Source organism: Pelobates fuscus, chromosome 3 (assembly GCF_036172605.1).
Source record: "Pelobates fuscus isolate aPelFus1 chromosome 3, aPelFus1.pri, whole genome shotgun sequence".
NCBI classification, from domain to species: domain Eukaryota; kingdom Metazoa; phylum Chordata; class Amphibia; order Anura; family Pelobatidae; genus Pelobates; species Pelobates fuscus.
In genome coordinates, this window is record NC_086319.1 from 233,083,540 (window position 1) to 233,106,803 (window position 23,264).

At 39.5% G+C, this 23,264-nt stretch overlaps 1 protein-coding gene across 1 annotated transcript in view; it reads right to left on the reverse strand.

The window, feature by feature from the left end:
• The window catches only part of ELAPOR2 (endosome-lysosome associated apoptosis and autophagy regulator family member 2), an 80,148-nt gene that overhangs the window by 22,698 nt on the left and 34,186 nt on the right, over positions 1-23,264 (reverse strand). The window contains exons 3-12 of the mRNA XM_063448194.1: positions 22,768-22,954; positions 21,697-21,844; positions 18,385-18,471; positions 14,959-15,064; positions 14,084-14,236; positions 11,155-11,243; positions 10,178-10,358; positions 6,356-6,484; positions 1,668-1,758; positions 201-300 (exon numbers count right to left, since the gene is read on the reverse strand). Coding sequence (XP_063304264.1) covers positions 201-300; positions 1,668-1,758; positions 6,356-6,484; positions 10,178-10,358; positions 11,155-11,243; positions 14,084-14,236; positions 14,959-15,064; positions 18,385-18,471; positions 21,697-21,844; positions 22,768-22,954 — 1,271 coding nt within the window. The remainder of the gene's footprint in view (positions 1-200; positions 301-1,667; positions 1,759-6,355; positions 6,485-10,177; positions 10,359-11,154; positions 11,244-14,083; positions 14,237-14,958; positions 15,065-18,384; positions 18,472-21,696; positions 21,845-22,767; positions 22,955-23,264) is intronic.

Sequence of the window (23,264 nt, forward strand, 5' to 3'; positions counted from 1 at the left end):
CTGCTGTGTCTGGAGCAATTTTACCTTGGTATGTGTATGCAAGGAGCAGCAGTACAGTGAATGTATGATTAAAGAAATATAGATGTCTACACAAATTACAGTTAGTTAACGCTGGGGATTTGACATGTTTGTAAAATGAATTGCCGTACTAAACTATCTAAAATTGCTTGGAATAAATCTTACCAGCATTTATCACTTACCAGCATGAAATATAGCACACAGTCTGCAGAACAAATAGTTTCAAATACAAAAGATATTCTTCCCAGCTCCCCATCTGATCCAGTTACTGAGGTAGGAGGTCTGTAAATCATAAAACAAAACAAAGATGACAATCCAAGTGGCATTAAAATTCAAGTGACGTTAGCTGTGAATGTATATCATGACCTCTGACCTCTGATCATCTTTAGAACTTACCATTCATGTACTCTATTAATCCTTGTCTGATTAATTGTAAAACCTTATAACAGCAGCTATTGCTAGTTCTGTGCAGTGTCACCACCATTATCACTTGGCCTTTTTCAACATTGCAACTTAGGTATGCCCTGCTTGTTACTGCAGCTATCTCTATTCATGTGTGTGGTTAGCACATTAGACAGTAGGTGGAGCTGTTAGAAGCATATATAGTTATAAAACAAAGTAAAGTCTGCATTGGTATTCTTGCGTTAAAGGACCACTATAGTGCCAGGAAAACATACTCCCCCTCCCGCCTGGCTCTGGGGAGAGGAAATGGTTAAAACTTACCTTTATTCCAGCGCCGGGCGGGGAGCTCTCCTCCTCCTCTCCGCCTCCGATCCTCCCTTTCGGCTGAATGCGCATGCGCGGCAAGAGCTGCGCGTGCATTCAGCCGGTCGCATGGGAAAGCATTTACAATGCTTTCCTATGGACGCTTGCATGCTCTCACTGTGATTTTCACAGTGAGAATCACGCAAGCGCCTCTAGCGGCTGTCAGTGAGACAGCCACTAGAGGATTTAGAGGCTGGCTTAACCCTTATATAAACATAGCAGTTTCTCTGAAACTGCTATGTTTATATAAAAAAGGGTTAAACCTAGCTGGACCTGGCACCCAGACCACTTCATTAAGCTGAAGCGGTCTGGGTGCCTAGAGTGGTCCTTTAACTTTGTTAATAAAATTACACTGGTCATTAAATATTCTATATATTATAGAAAACATACTTGAGGAATCATTGGTAATTCAAAGCTAATGCATAAAATTCACATTTTTGCTTTGAAAACATTTAACTGTAAATATATGGTCATTGAGCAACTATGTCCTGTGTTGCAATAGAATGAAACTAGTTGAAAACAAGCCATCACAAAGTGGAATGTTATATGATATATAGATGTTAATAGCCCTGATCTGCAGTGCTGACAAGACATAGCAATTCTTTCAGTATGGCTAACTGAAACTATTTTTTAATACAATTTAGTAATCATCTCCTATAGGTTGCACTACAAACTGATTTATGTTGTACAAGGTATGAACCATTGAGAAACGGCTGCAGGTGTTTTAATCTGTTCTACAGGCCAACATTGGTAATGTTGTAAAGTGTCAATTCATAAAAAATAGTTATTGACATATTTAAGTCACATTTCTGTCCTGTGGCTCCTCCGATCCAACAGTTTGATGCAATTTCCTGCATATTTAGAACACCTGTGGTTTCACTCACTTGAATCCTGAAATGTGTAAATTAAGCAGTAAATAGTCATTGTCCGAGCCACCTGATCCACTCTGAACATGATCTCCGGCAACTTCCCAACCTAAGGATTATAAATGTAAATAGACGGTTAATAGGTAAAACTTATATCACCGTAAAATATGAATTGGGCAGAGCAGCATGGAATGGAATAGCTTCAGCAAGTCATATTAGGCAGATGATCACGTATGACTTGCTGCATGATATATATGGATTGCTGCATGATATATATGGTATGTTTAGTGTGCTAGTTAAAGGACCACTCTAGGCACCCAGACCACTTCAGCTTAATGAAGTGGTCTGGGTGCCAGGTCCTTCTAGGGTTAACCCATTTTTTCATAAACATAGCAGTTTCAGAGAAACTGCTATGTTTGTGAATGGGTTAAGCCTTCCCCTATTTCCTCTAGTGGCTGTCTCACTGACAGCCGCTAGAGGCGCTTGCGTGATTCTCACTGTGAAAATCACAGTGAGAACACGCAAGCGTCCATAGGAAAGCATTATGAATGCTTTCCTATGTGACCGGCTGAATGCGCGCGCAGCTCTTGCCGCGCGTGCGCATTCAGCCGACAGGGAGGAGAAGAGGAGGATCAGAGGAGGAGAGCTCTCCGCCCACCGCTGGAAAAAGGTAAGTTTTTACCCCTTTCCAGAGCCGGGCGGGAGTGGGTCCCTGAGGGTGGGGGCACCCTCAGGGCACTCTAGTGCCAGGAAAACGAGTATGTTTTCCTGGCACTAGAGTGGTCCTTTAATTGTTTGTTCAGTTTAACATTAAGTTTAATACTTTTTTATTGGGATAAATTCCTTTTCTATTACAAAACAAAGACATAGAATATTTCATACATATATATATACATACAGCTACATACATTTATGATTCGATATGGGTAATTTACATTATATACTTTACCCAGATGGCATCAGAACATTACATAACATAACAAACATTTAGCATTACTTGGATGAAACAAGAAGTGATGGGGATGGACCAGTCATCTAGGGCGATCTTTAATCTTAGATATCATATTGTCAGAGTAATGGATATATTTCTATCGTTAATAAAATATACAGCTCCTCTTTCCATTTTGAGCTAGGCTTCCAATTGAAATATTATATAGGTACAATGCTCTATATGTTTTACACAGCTGTGCAGTTTAACATTAATGCAATCAATATTTTTACAAAAGGTAAACCATTAGTCTTCATCACTAGTGATCAATACAGAAATAAACATATATTTAAGAGCCTCTCCCTGACTGCTAGATGCAAAGAACATATCTCCTTAAATGATTGCTTAAGAGCTAAGACAGAGCTACAGTTGAAGGATAAAGAGTTGTGGATTCTACCTTTAACCCCTTAAGGACACATGACATGCGTGACATGTCATGATTCCCTTTTATTCCAGAAGTTTGGTCCTTAAGGGGTTAAATGTATTCCTCATTTCTCACATGGCTGGTTATATATAACAAACAATTGAAATTGAAAATTTGAGTCAAATTTCCACTTTTAAAAATGATCCTACTGCAAAGAATAAAAATACTTTTCTTCTTGATAAACAAATCTAAAAGGTCTTGTAGGATTTTGCAATGCATGCAAAATCATACAATGCAATGTTTAAAATAAATCTAAAAAAAAATACATTTCTGATATATACCTGGCATTTATACTACATTATGGCAATTAAAGAATTCAAATAGGGGATTTTTTTGTTTCATTTGAGAAAACATTTGTACATTATTACAGCAATTTGAAACCATAAAAGGGACACTATAGTCACCAGAACAACTACAGCTTATTGAATTTGTTCTGGTGAGTAGAATTATTACCTTCAGGCTTTTTGCTGTAAACACTGTCTTTTCAGAGAAAATGCAGTGTTTACATTGCAGCCTAGTGATAACTTCACTGGCCACTCCTCAGATAGCTGTTAGAGATCCTTCTTGGGTCATGGCTGCCTAAAATGTATCCAAACATTCAGTGTCTCCTCCCTCTGCATGCAGACACTGAACTTTCCTCATAGAGATTCATTGATTAAATTTATATCTATGAGGAGATGCTGATTGGTCAGGGATGTGTTTGAATCATACTGGCTCTGCCCCTGACCTGCCTCTTTGTCAGTCTCGGCAAATCCTATGGGGAAGCATTGTGATTGGATCAGGCTACCACTTCTGATGATGTCAGCAGACAGCGTGTTTTTCTGAGGCAAACAGCATGCAGATCTACAGCTTCAGGCTTGAATACAGTAAGATTTTGCTATATTTATGGAGGCATGAGGGGCCCAGGGTGGCTAGATGGTGGTTTTAACACTATAGGGTCAGGAATACACTATAGTGATCCTGACCCTATAGTGATCCTTTAATATTAAAAAACAAAATTCCATTGTGTGTATTCTTGCAGCTATAATTTTAGGACTTTCCACACCTAACAAGCAACTTACTAAGGAACATGCGCTTCCTTCTCTTTTACATTCTTTTAAAGGGTTGCATGCCAAGTTAGTATTTACAGCAATACATTCCAAATGTATTGATAAAAATTATAAGTTTAAATCAACACTTGTTTAGCTTAAAGTCACCAAAATAAAATGACAGCATTGACATTTGTGAGAAAACAGAACAAAGTGTTGTGAATCTGCTTATAGTAAACTTATACACAGCATGAAAAATTAGGTTCGGCTGAATAAATTCAGCTGGAAAAAATATTGGATTGGACTACAGAATTTTGTCAATGTGGCTCATCTGAATTTCCAACATGCAAATGTTTTGGGACCAAAAGTGTGCAAATATGAGCCTATTACTATACTTCGCCCTTTTACTGACGTTAATTCCGGTCAGAATTCGGTCAACAGAATCCTGACTGACCGTATTGATTGGTGAAACCAGGTTTTTTTTTAATGCAGGCTCTGTCAATCATAGCCAGGGGAGGTGTGGCTAGGGCTGCATAAACAGAAACAAAGTGATTTAACTCCTAAATGACAGTGAATTGAGCAGTGAAATTGCAGGGGAATGATCTATACACTAAAACTGCTTTATTTAGCTAAAGTAATTTAGGTGACTATAGTGTTCCTTTAAGCATCTGGTTCAGCCTTATTTATTTCTTTATTATTTATGTATTTATTTATTTTATATCTTTAACATCAACCATCCAGGGCAGAATTTCAAACCACAAAAAAACTGAAGTGGCTCTTTCATAGTCCATTTCACTTATTTAGTGCTTGCGATTCAGTGTTCGGGAATTTGAATGGCCGTCTGATCGGCCAAAATTTGAACAAATCTCAATTGGATTGAAACTGGACACATAAGTCTAGAATATAAGACTTCGAATTTTCTGCAAAATAAGTAAAATATAAAAATTCCATTTGATAAATATGGAGTCAACTCCAAATGTGAGAATGGTAAGAAAGCTGAAAGTTCTATACAATTTTCCTAACATATTTAAAGTTTATTCGGACATCTTTATTTATGCATATGGTCCAAGACCAAATACAATGAGCCTATGGTTACAATTATTATTCAGTTATTGGAAGCAATAAAAGTACGTCCTGCGTGAATTTAAAATATGTCCAGCAGAGGGAGACATTGAGCAATCTAAAGGAACACTAAACTGGTTATTTACTAAAGGAAGAAATTCAGTATGAATTCAAATTTATGGCCAGGGTAGCCGAACTGAAAGCAAAGCTAGCTTAGATCATTTTTACAATTTGGCTATATTGACCTTAAAGTTAAAAATCACATAGAAATCAATTTGTATTCACATTTTAGTGAATAACTGTAAGTGTCACAACCACTGCAACATATGGCAATGGTAATGGTGCAAGAACATTTCCTAAAATTAGAATCTGCTGATACAAATTAGATTATGCTAACAGATGAACTACAAATCCTAGATACATAAATTGTGACACTATGGTCAACAGTATTTTTGCAGCAGAAAGAAAAAATACAAGTTGTGTGTGAGGGGCAAATAGGGTGGGCTTCTAGAACAACAGTAAATATGTTTTACAAAAAATAATCAAGATTAATAAAAATATATACCCATCATAAGCAATAGAAAACTACCAATTGTACCTAAAGTATAGGTGCATAGAGAGGTCTAATTTGATAGATTTTCTATTTTGGAGCAGTTTCACTTGGTGTATTCACGTTGCACACAAATCAGTACATAAGTCAGTACCAATATCGCTACTTTTTATAATTACACTTTTGTAAATCTCCCTTAATACAAACTTTTAGAAATATTTTATTAGAACTTAATTACACTATGAAAATCTAAGTACTATCACTAATATTTCCTCTTATCACTTCTAAGTATAGGAACATAAAACCAAGGTCAATGCAAACCATGGTATCATGAAAACCATTCAGCATCAGTCTTCACCATGGAGAAAAAAAAAGAAATATCTTCATGGGACTCCACTGGCTCACTCTGTGTCGGGAAGATGATCTATAAAATAACTCCCCAATTCCTTTACTGCAAATCCTATGCAACAGATAATTAACAAGAAGGAGGTGACGGCTTGTGTGTTCCTGCAGGCTTCCAGATGCTTGGTTTTAGCCAAGTAACTGTAATTACTGTCTGTGGTCATAATGAACCATTAATTAAGTTTGAACTATTTTTTTTAAAACAATGGTTCAAAGTTAATACTTTGAATACAAATTTGAATACAGGCTCACCATTCATTCCATCACATTTGGAATTTCCAACATTAAAGCAGGAAGTCTTCATATTTGCAGGTAGGATGTTCCACCACTTGTATTCAAATCCTACAATAGGTTCTGTTCCAGCAGGGCACGGTTTACACTCTGCGGGGGGAATAAAATAGTGCATGTTGTTTAGTACATTCCTACATTGATAATAACAACCAGAGGGAGAATTGTGCATGTGAACTCATGAGGTCGGAAGCTGCCCAACTACTAACTAGAGCCTTAATTTAATATTTTATATAAGTATCTCAAATGATTTAATAATTTAGGATGCATTTGTCTGCACATACAGATACAGCGGTGGATGGTTGGAGTAGCCCTTATCCAAAAATATTAAATAGAGTCCTAGGTTCATACAAGTATTTTTAACATATTCATTTTCAAACAAATTCATTTATTTCTAAATAAAAAAATTACTTTGCTGCAGAACTTAAACTAAAAACCAATCCAGACCCAGAGAGAATACACATTGGATATTCATTGAAGGTCTAAGTGGTTTATACAATAAATAGTAACAAATTAAAATCTGAATGGCAAAACTCAAGTTAAACAGCCAAGTTGTGGCTTTAGCCAAGATGGAAAATGTCTTTAAATCAGCTATTTCGGCCCGCACTTTGCCTATAATATTTCAATTCACTACAATTATTATATTATAGAATAAATCTCTTAATATTAAAAGAAATAGGTAACAATTAGATCTCCATTGTGAGAACTTTTGGGCTCAATTCAGTATTATTTACTAGTTGTTTTCATGGGTCTATTTCATAGGCGTGCGCACGGGGTGTGCCGGGTGTGCCTGGGCACACCCTAATCCCCGCCTCACGCCTCTGGAGTGAGACCAGCAGGGGAGAGATCTCCCCTGTCGGCTCGACTGTTCCCGGCAGCTGGGGCTCCACAGTGCAGCAGCAGCAGCACACTCACGCTGGGGTCCTGGAACAGCCTTCACTGTGTTTCCACTCACAGCAGCTGAACATATGAAGCAGGCAGCCAGGAGGATCGATTCTGGAGAGAAACCACCCTGGTGATCCTGCTCCGTCTGACAGCCTTTACACACAGGAAGCATGTGACCTGTTATTCAGGCACAGACGGGCAGCCCAAGCGGGACTTAAAGGTCTGTTTCCTGTCTATGTGAAAGGCTGTCAGGCAGGGAGAGGGGGTGAGCAGGGAGTCCAGAGCTGCTGGCAGGGAGGGAGGGGGAGGGGGGTGAGCAGGGAGTCCAGAGCTGCTAGCAGGGAGGGAGGGAGGGGGGTGAGCAGGGAGTCCAGAGCTGCTGGCAGGGAGGGGAGGGGGGTGAGCAGGGAGTCCAGAGCTGCTGGCAGTGAGGAGAGGGGGTGTGAGCAGGGAGTCTAGAGCTGCTGGCAGTGAGGGGAGGGGGGGGGCAGTGAGGGGAGGGGGGGGGGCAGTGAGGGGAGGGGGGGGGGCAGTGAGGGGGGGGGGGGGCAGTGAGGGGAGGGGGGGGGCAGTGAGGGGAGGGGGGGGGCAGTGAGCTGGGAGTCCAGAGCTGCTGGCAGTGAGGGGAGGGGGGGGGGGGGGGTGAGCAGGGAGTCCAGAGCTGCTGGCAGTGAGGAGAGGGGGGTGTGAGCAGGGAGTCTAGAGCTGCTGGCAGTGAGGGGGGGGGGGGAGTGCGCTGGGAGTCCAGAGATGCTGGCAGGGGGGGAGGGGGGTGAGCAGGGAGTCCAGAGCTGCTGTCAGGGAGGGAGGGGGGTGAGCAGGGAGTCCAGAGCTGCTGGCAGGGAGGGGAGGGGGTGAGCAGGGAGTCCAGAGCTGCTGGCAGGGAGGGGGTGTGAGCAGGGAGTCTAGAGCTGCTGGCAGTGAGGGGAGGGGGGGGCAGTGAGGGGAGGGGGGGGGGCAGTGAGGGGAGGGGGGGGGCAGTGAGCTGGGAGTCCAGAGCTGCTGGCAGTGAGGGGAGGGGGGGGTGAGCAGGGAGTCCAGAGCTGCTGGCAGTGAGGAGAGGGGGTGTGAGCAGGGAGTCTAGAGCTGCTGGCAGTGAGGGGAGGGGGGGGGCAGTGAGGGGAGGGGGGGGGGGGCAGTGAGCTGGGAGTCCAGAGCTGCTGGCAGTGAGGGGAGGGGGGGGGTGAGCAGGGAGTCCAGAGCTGCTGGCAGTGAGGAGAGGGGGGTGTGAGCAGGGAGTCTAGAGCTGCTGGCAGTGAGGGGGGGGGAGGGGGAGTGAGCTGGGAGTCCAGAGATGCTGGCAGGGGGGGAGGGGGGTGAGCAGGGAGTCCAGAGCTGCTGTCAGGGAGGGAGGGGGGTGAGCAGGGAGTCCAGAGCTGCTGGCAGGGAGGGGAGGGGGTGAGCAGGGAGTCCAGAGCTGCTGGCAGTGAGGAGAGGGGGTGTGAGCAGGGAGTCTAGAGCTGCTGGCAGTGAGGGGAGGGGGGGCAGTGAGGGGAGGGGGGGGGCAGTGAGCTGGGAGTCCAGAGCTGCTGGCAGTGAGGGGAGGGGGGGGTGAGCAGGGAGTCCAGAGCTGCTGGCAGTGAGGAGAGGGGGGGTGAGCAGGGAGTCTAGAGCTGCTGGCAGTGAGGGGGGGGGGGGAGTGAGCTGGGAGTTCAGAGATGCTGGCAGGGGGGGAGGGGGGTGAGCAGGGAGTCCAGAGCTGCTGGCAGTGAGGGGAGGAGGGGTGAGCAGGGAGTCCAGAGCTGCTGGCAGTGAGGGGAGGAGGGTGAGCAGGGAGTCCAGAGCTGCTGGCAGTGAGGAGAGGGGGTGTGAGCAGGGAGTCTAGAGCTGCTGTCAGTGAGGGGAGGGGGGGGGCAGTGAGGGGAGGGGGGGGGTGAGCAGGGAGTCCAGAGCTGCTGGCAGTGAGGAGAGGGGGGTGTGAGCAGGGAGTCCAGAGCTGCTGGCAGTGAGGAGAGGGGGGGTGAGCAGGGAGTCTAGAGCTGCTGGCAGTGAGGGGAGGGGGCAGTGAGCTCGGAGTTCAGAGCTGCTGGCAGTGAGGGGAGGGGGGGGCAGTGAGCTGGGAGTCCAGAGCTGCTGGCAGTGAGGGGAGGGGGGGGGCAGTGAGGAGAGGGGGGGGGCAGTGAGGGGAGGGGGGGGCAGTGAGCTGGGAGTCCAGAGCTGCTGGCAATGAGGGGAGGGGGGGTGAGCAGGGAGTCCAGAGCTGCTGGCAGTGAGGGGAGGGGAGGGGGTGAGCAGGGAGTCCAGAGCTGCTGGCAGTGAGAGGATGGGGGGTGACCTTTGACCCACAGTGTACCATTTGTCACTGTGCTCTTGATTTCTCCCCTTCTGTTGGAAGCAGGAAATTCAACTATTTAAGCAGAAGTTTCAGTCAGGAGCTGAGCGCAGAGCTTTCAAGGAGCAAAGTGGGCAGTGGCACCCAGGTATTCATGTTTATTTAACTTCTTAAGGTGTAATTGTATGTATGTTTGAGGATGTAATTGTGTGTATGTATGTTTGAGGATGTAATTGTGAATGTGTTTGGTGTGTAATTTTAAAGGTATTATGTGTGTGTTTGAGAGCGTAATTATGAGTATGGTTTTTATGGCTGAATGAGTGATAGGTGCCCAATACCTTATGAATACACTATACACGCCTTGACATCCATGCTTTGACACTCACATTCCCAACTTTCCATATACATACACACACACACACACACACACACACAGTGATTGCGCTTTAGGGTGCACACCCTAATGCAAGAGGCTGCGCACGCCTATGGTCTATTTAAAATGAGTGTTAATTATTGTATTTGCAAAGGCTCCAACTCAATTGCTGATGAATGTAACTGTTAATTATTTTATATTTCAGCAGTGAAATTCTAAATATTCTGTTTAATTTTATCATTCCAAAATGTCATACCCTGCATTCCATCGGAAATGGTTCCTGCGGGACAGGGAAAACAGCCATTTGTCCCATTGCTGTAAAATCCTGGATTGCAAGGTGGACAATCTTCCTTGGTCCCAGATGCTGGAAGCTTGATTGCATTCGGAAGATCATCTCTGCAAATCTTTGGTTTTATCCATTTGTATAAAATCTGAGTCTACATAAAAAAATCACAACAATGTGAGTCACTGTTAAAATAATCATAATTTAATCTGCATGGATTCATTAATTAAAGAATGAATAGTAAGAATGCTTTATAATCCAATTATGTATCATTTTAAATTTCAATATATGACATATGGGGAACAACAGACCAACTAATTTGGGCAAAAAAAAATATCCTATTGAAAAAAAATGATGCAAACTCACCAGATACCTAGGCAAGGACAATGCAAAATGCCCCTGGACCTGTCTTGAGATGCTATTTGGGTGCAGTGCATTACATTCGATTTGAGCTCTTAAAGGAACACTCCATGCTCCATCACCACTACAGTGTGCTGTAGTGGTTATGGTGTCAGATGTATCCTGGCACAACAGCCCCCCTCCCCAGTTTCATGTCTTACCTTTGGTCTGCCGTGTGCCAATTTCCACCTCCACCACTTAAGATGTATTTCTGTTCGCTATTTTATGGCAGACTTATTTAACACTGCAAATATTTTATAAATCCTAATGTTAACTCTTACATAGCTGGATGTAATGGAGGTAATGCTTGACTAATTGTAATTGGGGGGTACCAGGGATGTTTTGGCACCATAACCATTACATCACCCTGTAGTGATTATGGTGCTTGAAATGTTCCTTCAAACTGATTTCAATGGAGATGTCAGAATATATCTGCATTTAAACAACAGAAAACATACACACAAAGGTTAACTATCATGTCAGGTCATGTCTAATAGCCTTTAAAATGGTAAATAAAAAGATAATTTTTTTAAGACGCATGGAGCTGTTACCTTTCCTTCGCTGTCACACGGTGTATGTGTTTGGAAAAAATCCTTGTTTGTACAAGGGGGTCTAGCAATACATTTACTGGACCCTTCATCTGAAACAAAGCAAGCAAAATTATTAAGCATATTATTGGTAACATAATCTTCAATACAAGTGTGCTGCCTCCATGAACTTAAAATATCAGAGATATTTTAAGATCATGGTGTTTTAATAGCCCCATCAATTTTATTCACTATACCATTCACAGCCCCATCAATTTAATTTGCTATACCTGATGGAAGAAATGAATAATTAGAGGAACACTCTAGTGTTAGGAATACATGTTTGTAATTCTAATGCTGGATCGTTATTATAACTATTTAGATTACTGGGCCCCCTTAATTAACCAAAGTAAAGTTATTTTGCTACCTTATTCATCGCGGTAACCCGGTCTAATATAGTTGTCCCGCCAACGCTGACTGAGATCAGCAATGTAAACAATGCCTTTTATCAGAAAAGACTGTGTTTACACTGCGTAGACTGCATGGACAGGCTATTTGCCCAGAATCACTCTTTTTAAGGGACACTGTAGGCACCATAACTGCTTCATCTCATTAACATGGTTATAATCTCTGGAGTCCCCTGGCGCTGTTCTTCCATTGAGCGTTAAACCATTATTATTATTTTGAAACTAGACAAGAGTACCTAGCAGCTTATCTCCTCTATGCTGCATGGAGATAAGCTGCTATTGGTCTGAGCTGAAATAGGTGGTTGTGACTGGCTGAGAGCCATTGCAGGTATACCTACAAGGAAGTGTGTAACCTTCAGTGGGGGCAGGGCTATGGTAAACCAGGGACCATCATTCAGTATTAAACTGCTTAAAAAGGTTTTTTTTAACACTAAACAAAGGGACCGTACCATTGGGACTCCAGCCACTAGAAACACTGGTGGTTCTGGTGCCTACAGTGTCCCTTTAAAGCTAAAAACATAAGCTACCTAGCAGGTTTTATACTTACATTTTCTTTAGACAGTTATTCAAAACATGTGCACTGCAGTAGGCTGGCATAAAGTTTCTATTTCTCAGTTTTCTAAGTCGAATCTCCTGACTTTTGAAAATCCATTTGTGCTGTGCAAACTAACTAAATCTTTTTTTATTTAATCCCAAATCAGATCAGGCCACAATTAATCTAGCAGATTATATAAAATGTTTAACACCTCTATTCCTGGATAGGTAGATGCTGAGGGAGCCTGTGCAACTGCAGCAGCTCCACGAAGTCTTAGGGTGCTTTGTTTGTATTCATTATTGTAATTTATTTTTACATTTTTTGCATATTTTTTAAATGCAATATCTTTATACTTAATCCAATGTTTAGAACCACTTCTACTTATAATGCCGTGCATACAGAGATATTTGCACTTTCGTGCCAGGTGCTAGTTGTACCCCTAAAACGTGATTAAATGTTAATTCTGTGCAAAAATTACATCATGAGTCACTGTCATCAGAGTGCAATGTGCACTGCTTCACTGTCTCCCTACAGTTACAGCTATTCGCTTTTTAAATATTCTTAATCGGTCAGAGCACATGCATGCATGGTGAGCAATGAAAATGGTCCAATCAAATGCTTCTATGCTAAAAGCCTTTGATTGGACCTTCGCAGGAGAAAGAAGTGAAAAACTCGAAGCGAGCTTTGCCTGGCACTGGATTCAAGGTAAGTTTTATTATAATTGATATGGTAAAAAAGGGGGTGGATTTAGTTAGTGGTGTCCAGGGCATTAGAATTTATATATATAAAAAAAAAAAAGGATTAAAGTCATCACCCAAAGTATTTTCCCCCACAGCACTAGTTATCTGTATTTTTTAGTTTAAATATAATTTTTAAATCTTTACTATAAATCTGTCACTATCATACTGCATACCTGTCAAGTGTGTAGCATTGATTTGATTTATGTATCCAATAATGACCATATAAAACTATTTTCTGCATGGAACACTCAACACAGTGGCCATCTGAGAATTTAAACTGTCACGAGGATAATTTTGTTATTAAGAAAAATGAAGGGACTATTGGGTCCCGAGCGCGAAGCCCGAGCACCCCACCGACGGCTAAAGAGACCCTCTATCTCAACCAGTGGATACAGGTGGACACACCAGGAAGTACTGAAGGAGTCTTTTCTCTACTTACACAGACCTGGAAAAACTACAGTCTCTTATTACCTTATCCTCCACAACAAAGACATCAGCCAGAATATTGGTGAGATCTAACCATATATTATTCTAATGGGACATATACCATTGACAATTGGTGTGTACACACTGGGACTGTAAATATTTTCTTTTTTCTTTTTTCAATTTTTTTTTTTCATTTTTTTCATATTTTGTCATTTTTTTAAAAAAAATTCTGGTTCTCTTCGGATGGACTTATATTTGTTCCCATTACCAGTGATAATAATATTTTTTGATTGAATAGAAGGTCCTCTACTAAACAGTGCCAATAAGCACTAGTACTACTGACATTGTTGGACTATATTGGGGTATATTTATTTCATGTTTGGTGTATTAATAATAACCACGGTGGTTATGGTGGAATGAGATGTATATGATTTATTGTAGGAATTACATTGTTTTAAGAGATTATTCACTTCGTGACATGATATATTGAATAAAAATTGGGCTTTTTTTCAAGCATTTGCTCAGTAGAATACATTTGTATCAAATATACAAGAGTGCGGTATCATATGTTTTTGTGTATATAACTTTGAGGTACCAAGAGTGGGCTACCTAGATATCCAGCACCTATTTGGATTGAAGAGTGCCTGTACATATTGTTTATTTAAGAAAAATGAAAGACATGTTTATGTGGTAAAATGCCTAATCTCTATCATGAAAGGTCTCCCAGCTACACAAGTAGACAGTTACATATATAGAAAATCTCTCACTAAGACCACATTGTTCACCTGAGTATTCAGTGCCATTATTGCATGCCGTGCATGTTTTGGCTTCCCTATCTGAATAAGTGTCCCTGGGACATATCTTGCAAAGGGATGATCCTGGTTCACCACTGTAGGTACCAGGTTTGCATGGAAAACACTCTGATGTATATGCAACTCCTGTAAGAGAAAACACATTTAAAATTAATAATTACAATAATATATAATTACATTATATCATTATATAATAATAATTAATTACAAAAATAAAAAAGTTGGATTTTGTTTTTTGTTAAAGCTGTGTTTCAATAGATGCTGTAATCTGGCTGCTAATCATATGGTGTGTAAATTACTAGATGTTGGATAGTCCATAGTGTTATAGCAGCATTTGTTCTCACACATAGTCCAGTGATGCCATACTGATATTTATAAACTGCCAGCTAAGCAGATTTTACCTATAAACCATCACTAAATGTTGCACAGCAATGGGTGGAATATTGTCTCATTATAAAAAGCATTTATTTTAAGAACACAGATATTGTTATTCACTTAAGTGAGAATGACTGGAAATTAAAAAAAAAAAAAATTCTGCCCAGTAAATAAGGGCAGAATAGCTGAATTAGAAGAAAAACAAATAAATAAATGTAAAATAAAAATTTTCAAAGTCAATTCTAATTCAAGCCATTTTTGCCTTATGTTGAAAATTCACTTTGAATTCCAGAATGTTTACTTTGCTTGTATTTTATTCCATAATTTACATAAAAATAAAAAACCTGAGCAATTTGGAAGAAGAATTCTGACGATATTCACAAAATGTACTGAGCAAGCTTATTACAGCCTATCAAAATGAACCCAACTAACTCAGAAAGTGCTCAGGAATTGTGTTTTTCTTCCTTCCATACCTTCTATCGTGATGTTTTTTATCAGGACAGGTTTAACCACCTTGGAGCCCATCAGAATGCCTGTCGTTCTCCAATACAAGATGTTTGTTCCTGATTTCAAAGATACCTGCAATTACAATAACAAGCACTAATTATATTTTAATTTCCCTTCTTCCCTCATACTCTCTTCTATAAGAATATAAAAATAATACATTGTCTGCATAGTCAATGTTATAATCGCATATTTAAATTTGATGTAAGATCCACAGATGTCTAAACAGGTCGTTTCTATGGCTGTTGAGCTTCAGTAATGCCTTTAAAAAAGTAATTCCTTTCTCTTGTACCTGGTATATTGCATGCTAAACTTAAAACTACCTTTCAATACATAGCAGGGTAATCTTTGGAAATCTTCAGGGTGAAGGAGCCTATTCTGGAGGATGTGACTTTTCCAGCCACCGTCTCCAATTGGGTAAAACCTCACCAGCTTTTTTCCAAATGCAGAAAAGGGAATCTTCCATAACATGTTGATCTCATTTGTTAAACCTATTTACTGTTAGTATTAGTTTATAGCATTGTTAAATGATGTTCTGCACTTTCCCTGTCTTAATAAAGATATTACACAAAAATGTCAAAACAAATTGATGTCTTGCTGCAGCATCTAAAGTCACTTTAGATACACAGCTTCTACAACACAATTCTGAATATCACTTATAGCAGAGCACGTCATACTTTCACTGTCAGTGTGCAGTTATGTTTGTTTCTATGTTCCATCACAGGTGTTTGTATTCTGAATGCCTGCTGCATCAGTTTATTTTTAGAATGTTAGAATCTGCTCTTTCCTACCAGTAGCACAATTCGTTCTGATGTATTAAAACTTCATTCCACTAGCACTGGTTAAGTACCATTCGGCTTATTGTTGTTATTGTCTGTATGTATAGCAGACTTGTTTATCATCGCAGAAATGTGTCAAGTCTGAACCACTACGTCCAAAAATATGCTATGGAGGTTCAGCTCATTAAAATATCATTAATGAAAAAAGATTTAGGAAAAAGAATCAGACAAACCAAAGGGGCACGAAAATGGTCCAGTCTGTGTACTGCTAGATATATGCATAACATAATATTATGTAAAAAATTGCAGTACTCTGATAGGAGCATTTTCCCACATTTAGTTCACAGATCAAATGAGAAAATGTAACCAATAGAGAGAAAAAGAGGATACGCAATAAAAATATATATATATATAAATATATATAATATTTTTTATATTAGCTATTAAATATGTAGACAGAGATTTCTTTTAATGTTCCTTTTTTGTTTTCCCATTTAGAGAATGGATGTAGGTAGTCAAAAATAAAATAAATAAAATGTAGTCTAAATAAAAAACTACTGAGAAACCCTACATCCTTGCATTGTGTGGTCTCATTTAATCAAATTGCATTACATAGGTGTATTTGGACTGCCAGAGCTTTTGCATTAAATTGCTTCTGATTAGTATTTTTTTAACCCCCCTTCCGCATGGCTGCATCCTTTTTTATCTTTTTTATTTTTTTTCTAAATCTTTATTTTTCGTACGAATAAGTAATATGGCCACGACAGCAATAACACGTTACATAAGAACAGGTAGGTAATACATGGCATCATGGAATGACAATTCTAAAATTTTTATTATAATGGACTGAAAGGTAATAACGAGAGGTGTGGATTAAGAAAATGAGAGTGTGGTCCACTTGTCTATGTGGGGTTAACAGCACCACTATCTAAAGTACTAGTCCTGCGCTCAAACTCCCATTACTCCTGGGCAGCAGCAATGACTATAGTACACATCAGCCAAAATACATATAGTAAAAACCAAAGAAAAAAAAAGTTACCTGTGCTCTTTCCACATCCCTATGTATTTTTACACCACTATCTGTGGCTCATGTGGCCAATGTCATAGATAAGCCTAGTTTTAGTGTTCCAGTGTTGCAGTGAATATGTATTGTTTTGTTATGATTTTAACCAGATTCACCATGAAACAAACATAGATATCTATATTTTTTAATATTTTGTTTTATCTCCACTGGAATTACGAACATAGTAAAAAAAAACAATTGGTTTGATATTGTTGCTGTGATTCATTTTACACTAACTATGGATCGTTACTGCATGATTTAGCTTCAGGCAAACTGAAATCTGTGCACATCAATGATATTTAAAATGCTCATCTGTCTCCAAAGAGCAAAAGCAAATAGTGAATCAGCCACCTAAAAGTCAGAAACTAAGATATATTAGTGTCAACTACTTAATTGTATAAAAATTAGGCGCTGGTTGGCTACATTGTGCTGGAGATGTTGTTAAATAATAAAATATATGCCATTGTTTAGAATCCAGTTTATCAGGAGATATCTAGGTATGGATGATGGTCTTTCTGGCAGCCACCTGAACCATTTGGATAAATCTAGAATATGATTTTGGAGTAATGCAAGAAAAAATACATAACATGGACAGTTCCAGAGACGGTGGCACTGGGAAGTGCCATAGAGAGTTAATATAATGTTAAAAGTTCGCCCAGAAATCTCTTTCCAACAACAGTTTCAAAAACAAAAGAATAAATGTTCCATTATCTTGTAGGCGATATAAAACCAGTTGCATATAACTTTGTAATTAAGCAAAAAGAGGAATTTTGAGCAAAGGGAACATGTCACATAGTTTGACAGAATTGTTGCTCTAGGAAGCAGTTATGTTTTACATTCTAGAATCCAATCCAAGGTGTGGCAATATATCGCCACTAAATGATATTTAAATAAGTGAGAAATGTTAAGACGCAAGTTAAAGTGTTAAGGCCACCCACACCCTTTTTTGTTGCCTTTGAAATGCGGTTAAAAGAGAATGAAACGTGCGTACATCACTTTGTTTGTCATTTATATTTCACATATATTTTAGATAATGTGTAATGTGTGTACTGAGTATGCTATAGATAACTACATATACTTTTTACTTTTATATAATAAAATATATGCAATTTTTTTAGATCCCAATTAACATGTTATTTTTATATACTTTAGATTTTCAGAAAATTAATGAGCAAATTCTAACAGAGGTTATGCAGTTGTGCAAAAAATAAAATAACTGTAGCATTAATTGCCTACTACACTAAGTCTAACAAAATCTTGTTAAAGTAAATTTTTATATTTCAGGTTTGTTTTACTTTTGTTTCATTATTTGTTTACATATTTATCTTAAATTTTTGTGTAATCATTTAACTCATATACAATTTATGTGTATTAATAAAAATATATAACTGGACTGGTCACCAATGTGTATAAGTGATGGCAATGTTTGAAAAGTAATCAGTTCAAGGAAGCCATCAAATGTATAATTACTTGTGAATAACTTAAGATCTTTGCAAAAAGTTAAAAAATGTATCTAGAGAAAAACATAATAAAAGAAAGGAAGTGTAATGTACCAAGTGATGCATCCAGTCGCTGTTATCGGATAGTTTAACCCATTTGTCCGACGACGATAAGGTTTCTTGACACTGATCATTTTGAACCTGCAGTGGACAAGCAACAAATACATTTATGAATCATCAAAACCCCAGAACAAACAGAATATGAATTACATGTTAGGGAAGGCAGAATTTTAATCTGTAAATATAATCAAGTCAAATCCGCATTAATGTCCCATGATACCTAAAAGATGCATTCTCAGTCATCTGCAGAGTTGCCATGCAAGCAAATCTGTTGAGTTGTATCATACATGCCATATATACTACACATACTGATAAATACCCTGTAGGGTCGAAACGTTGCTGTTTTTGCACCAATGAAGCTGCTATTTTCTGTTATCCCAGAGTGCCTGAACTGCTATTTATTCTGCATATCTTCACAAATACAGCACTACAGGTGTTAAAATAATTATATAGTATGTTGAATGTATATACACACTCTGTGGAGAATGAATATAAAGAAGAAAAAAAAGAACACAACCAACAGCTAACTTTTATTAAGATATTGGTCTGTGCAAAAATCACCCTTTCGGATTTGTGATTAATGTCAGCATTTTAAAGGTTACCACTGTTGTGATTTACTAAGAATAGTACGTGGTACGTGATGCAGTGATTATAATGTCAAGAGAGCCCTGGCGCCTCCCCCAAAGTAGTGCGAATGATTAGACTTGTTACCTGGTGTTTGACTAGCGTTACCCCTACCCAGGGCTGCCATCAGGGCATGACAACCATAACGGTTGTCATGGGCCCGGCGGTCCTGGGGGGGCCCGGATTGCTCAGGTCGTCCCTGGCCCCACATTAGCTATGTGCCCACATATATAGCTATTAACGCTATATATGTGTGCACTGCAGGCCCCCCGCTACCTGTATTTTGCAGGGGGCCCAGCAAACTTGAAATATACTGCCCAGATGCTCTGCTCTGTCGAACTCTTGCGAGCGACGCAATCGTCGGAGCGTTGCCACGGGTTACCATGGCAACGCTCCGCACGGCTCGCGATACTTCGACAGAGCAAAGCATCTGGGCAGTATATTTCAAGTGTGCTGGGCCCCCTGCAAAAAAGCGGGGGCTGCACCATGCCTCAGGACCTCTGGCTCCCGCCAATTTGATCTCCCCCCTCCATGGCCACAGGTGAGATACGGGGGGGGGGGGGGAATAAAACATTACAATTAATGGAGGGGGAAAAAATACTATAGGCTTTTCCCCTACATTTTGCAGCCCCATACATTTACACACACTATACACTGACATTTACACACTATACACTAACATTTACACACACCCTATACACTAACATTTACACACACTATACACTAACATTTACAAACACTATACACTAACATTTACACACACTATACACTAACATTTACACACACTATTCACTAACATGTATACAAACTATACACTAACATATACACACACCCTATACACTAACATTTACACACACTATACACTAACATTTACACACACTATACACTAACATTTACACACAATATACACTAACATTTACACACACTATTCACTAACATGTATACAAACTATACACTAACATATACACACACACACTATTCACTAAAATTTACACACACTACATCCTTACACAAACATACACTCTGCAGTCACTACACACACTACATCCTTACACAAACACACGCTCTGCAGTCACTACACAAACACACACTCTGCAGTCACTACACACACTACATCCACTAGACAAACACACACTCTGGAGTCACTACACACACTACATCCTTACACAAACACACACTCTGCAGTCACTACACACACTACTTTCTTACACAAACATACACTCTGCAGTCACTATACACACTACATCTTCACACAAACACACACTCTGGAGTCACTACACAAACAAACACACACTTTGCAGTCACTACACACACTACATCAACTACACAAACACACAGTCTGCAGTCACTATACACACATTAAATACTTACACAAACACACACTATGTAGTCACTATACACACACACTACATTGACTACACAAAGACACACTCTGCATTCACTACACACACACACACACTATATCCACTACACAAACACACACTCTGCATTCACTATACACATCACATTTAATACACACAAACACTACATCCACTACATAAACACACACACACTCTGCATTCACTATAAACACACACTACATCCACTACACAAACACACACTCTGCATCTAATATACACCTCATACATTACACAAATGTACAATCTGCATCCACCATACACATTGCATCCGTTAAACACACACCGCATCCACTTTACACACAAACTTTGCATCCACTACACACATTCTACATCCACTATACACACACCAGAATCAGTACAGACACTGCATCCCTGTGGGTGGACTCAGGGGTGGGCAGCACTTTGGGCGGACTCGGGTGCAGGCACCGGGGGGCCCAGACCTTCAGCTGTGTCAGGGGCCACAAAATTTCTGATGGCAGCCCTGCCCCTGCCTCTAAGAGAATCAGAAGCTCTCTTCAATGAGCAAGTCCGGGCAGTGCAAGACTTAGCTCAAGCTCCGGCTCTCACTTATAGCTGCAGAAAGGCGAGAAGCTGTGCCCAGCAGACCCCAGTTAAGAAGTCAAACTGTTAGCCAATGATTAGACTACTTACACTGGGAGGGTTCTAAAGCACTCCTGGTACCAGACCACGCTGTAGTGGTTATGGTGCTTGGTATGTACCTTTAAATAGAATCGTTTATTGAGTTCAGGAACCTCAAACAAGTTTGCAGTCAATCAAAAAGGTGTTAGCTAGTACATAACCTTTAAAACGGCCACCACAGTATGTCTAATGTAACCTACAATAGTGTATGCTTCCAAGAGAATCTGGTGTTCAATAAGATCAAATGACAACCTGTCTACTTCACATCCCTCATTGTTTCTTTTGGCATATCATTAAGACTTTCTATCTGGTCTTTTGGTGGAAGAGAAATTCTAGGTGTTATAAACGTATAAAGTTTGCTTAAATGTGTGACATGTCATGATTCCCTTTTATTCCAGAAGTTTGGTCCTTAAGGGGTTAAACCTGTGAATATGAGCTATGCAACTGTAATTTGTTTTATTAGCAGAAAGACGTTCTAAATAATGTGTGATACTGTACCTAGGAAAAATGTATATAAAATAACGTAGTTATCTATGTTTTCATTTCTCACAATACAAAGAGATGTGTAATCAGAATTAAATCTGAGAAAGATATAAAAGTGTACTCTTAAAAATAAAAACTGAAAATATAAAGAGAGCCTTACAAAAAATTCAAAAAAGATGTTATTATCAAGGTACTGATAGTCGAATGTCACCGAGCCAGCTTTCTTCAGATGAACAGAGTAGATGAGGGACACGGTACAATCATCTCTGTTTGACTCAATGTAATTTCCCCGAGGAGTCCACGATGAACTGAGCAGACAGAAGGTAAAAAAGAAGTATTCAAGCCATTTTACATTGAGAACTGATAGCATGAAAACATTCCACAGCAAGGTGACAAATAATGTTTACTGCTGAAAGCAAGAAAGAGGACATTTATAAGAAGTGTATCTTAATATTTATACAACCATGTTTGTGTTCTTTTCATCTCATCTATGACATTAGCAGTGAGACTAAAAGTTAGAAATGTAATCAGATGTTGAAAGCTTGTCGCTGTAATTTTATGGTGCTCATATTTCCTATTTTAGTGAATATGTATTCTTTTGTTATGATTTTAACCAGATTCCCCAAGAAACAAATATAGATATCTATAATTTTTTATATTTTTTTTTTATCTCCACTGGAATTACAAACATAGTAAAAAAATATATATATATTGTTTTAATATTGTTGCTGTGATTCATTTTACACTATGGATCGTTACTGCATGATTTAGCTTCAGGCAAACTGAAATCCGTGCACATCAATTATATTTAAAATGCTCATCTGTCTCCTAAGAGCACAAAGCAAATAGTGAATCAGCCACCTAAAAGTCAGAAACTAAGATATATTAGTGTCAACTACTTAATTGTATAAAAATTAGGTGGTGGTTGGATACATTGTGATGGAGATGTTGTTAAATGAAACACAACCATGTCTAGCCCTATTTGGAGCACTTTATGTGTAAAATTAGTTAGTTAGCTTGATTTATTTATGTGTCCTGTGCTTAACAATTTGTACTGTGCTTGCATTTTAAGCTGCCATACACCGAGGCCAATGTGCACAGCTATGTTATTACAAAGTCAATGTTTTAGTCACCACCAAACCTTTATCAAGTCTCTTGGCGACTGAAATTTTGTCTTTGTTTGTTATGATTTAAATAGCTGTAATATTGTTATTATTCTGACTGAACTTACTTATTACAGGTGCTTCCAGAATAGCCGGTAGCAGTCTCCATAAATGTTGCAACATTGGCAAAGCCAGGTGGTATCGTGTCCCATTCATCAAACTTGATCCCAGTTCCAAGTGAGTAGGTTCCAGCTGCACATTTACTACACAGCTGAGTCTTAATATCCAAAAATTCTCCAGAAGCACATGAAAAAGCTACATTGAAGGAAAATAATCGTTTACTATTATTGTTACTAGTAACCGACATTAGTAAGTAAACTTGTTAAGCAATCAAATATATACATTGTACATTTTCTACATCTCACAAGAAAAAGAATTATAGAAGCAAAATTTGTTTTCCAATAGAGGATAGAAAAAAAGATCTATTGACTGTTACGGATAAACCAGACAGATGTTAGAAATGGATTTAAGTCAACTTAATCCCTCAATATTAGAAGAGAAAAATAAACCCAAAATAAAATATATAATGGCTGATCAATCACTATCTGTCAGATAACGTAAAGTC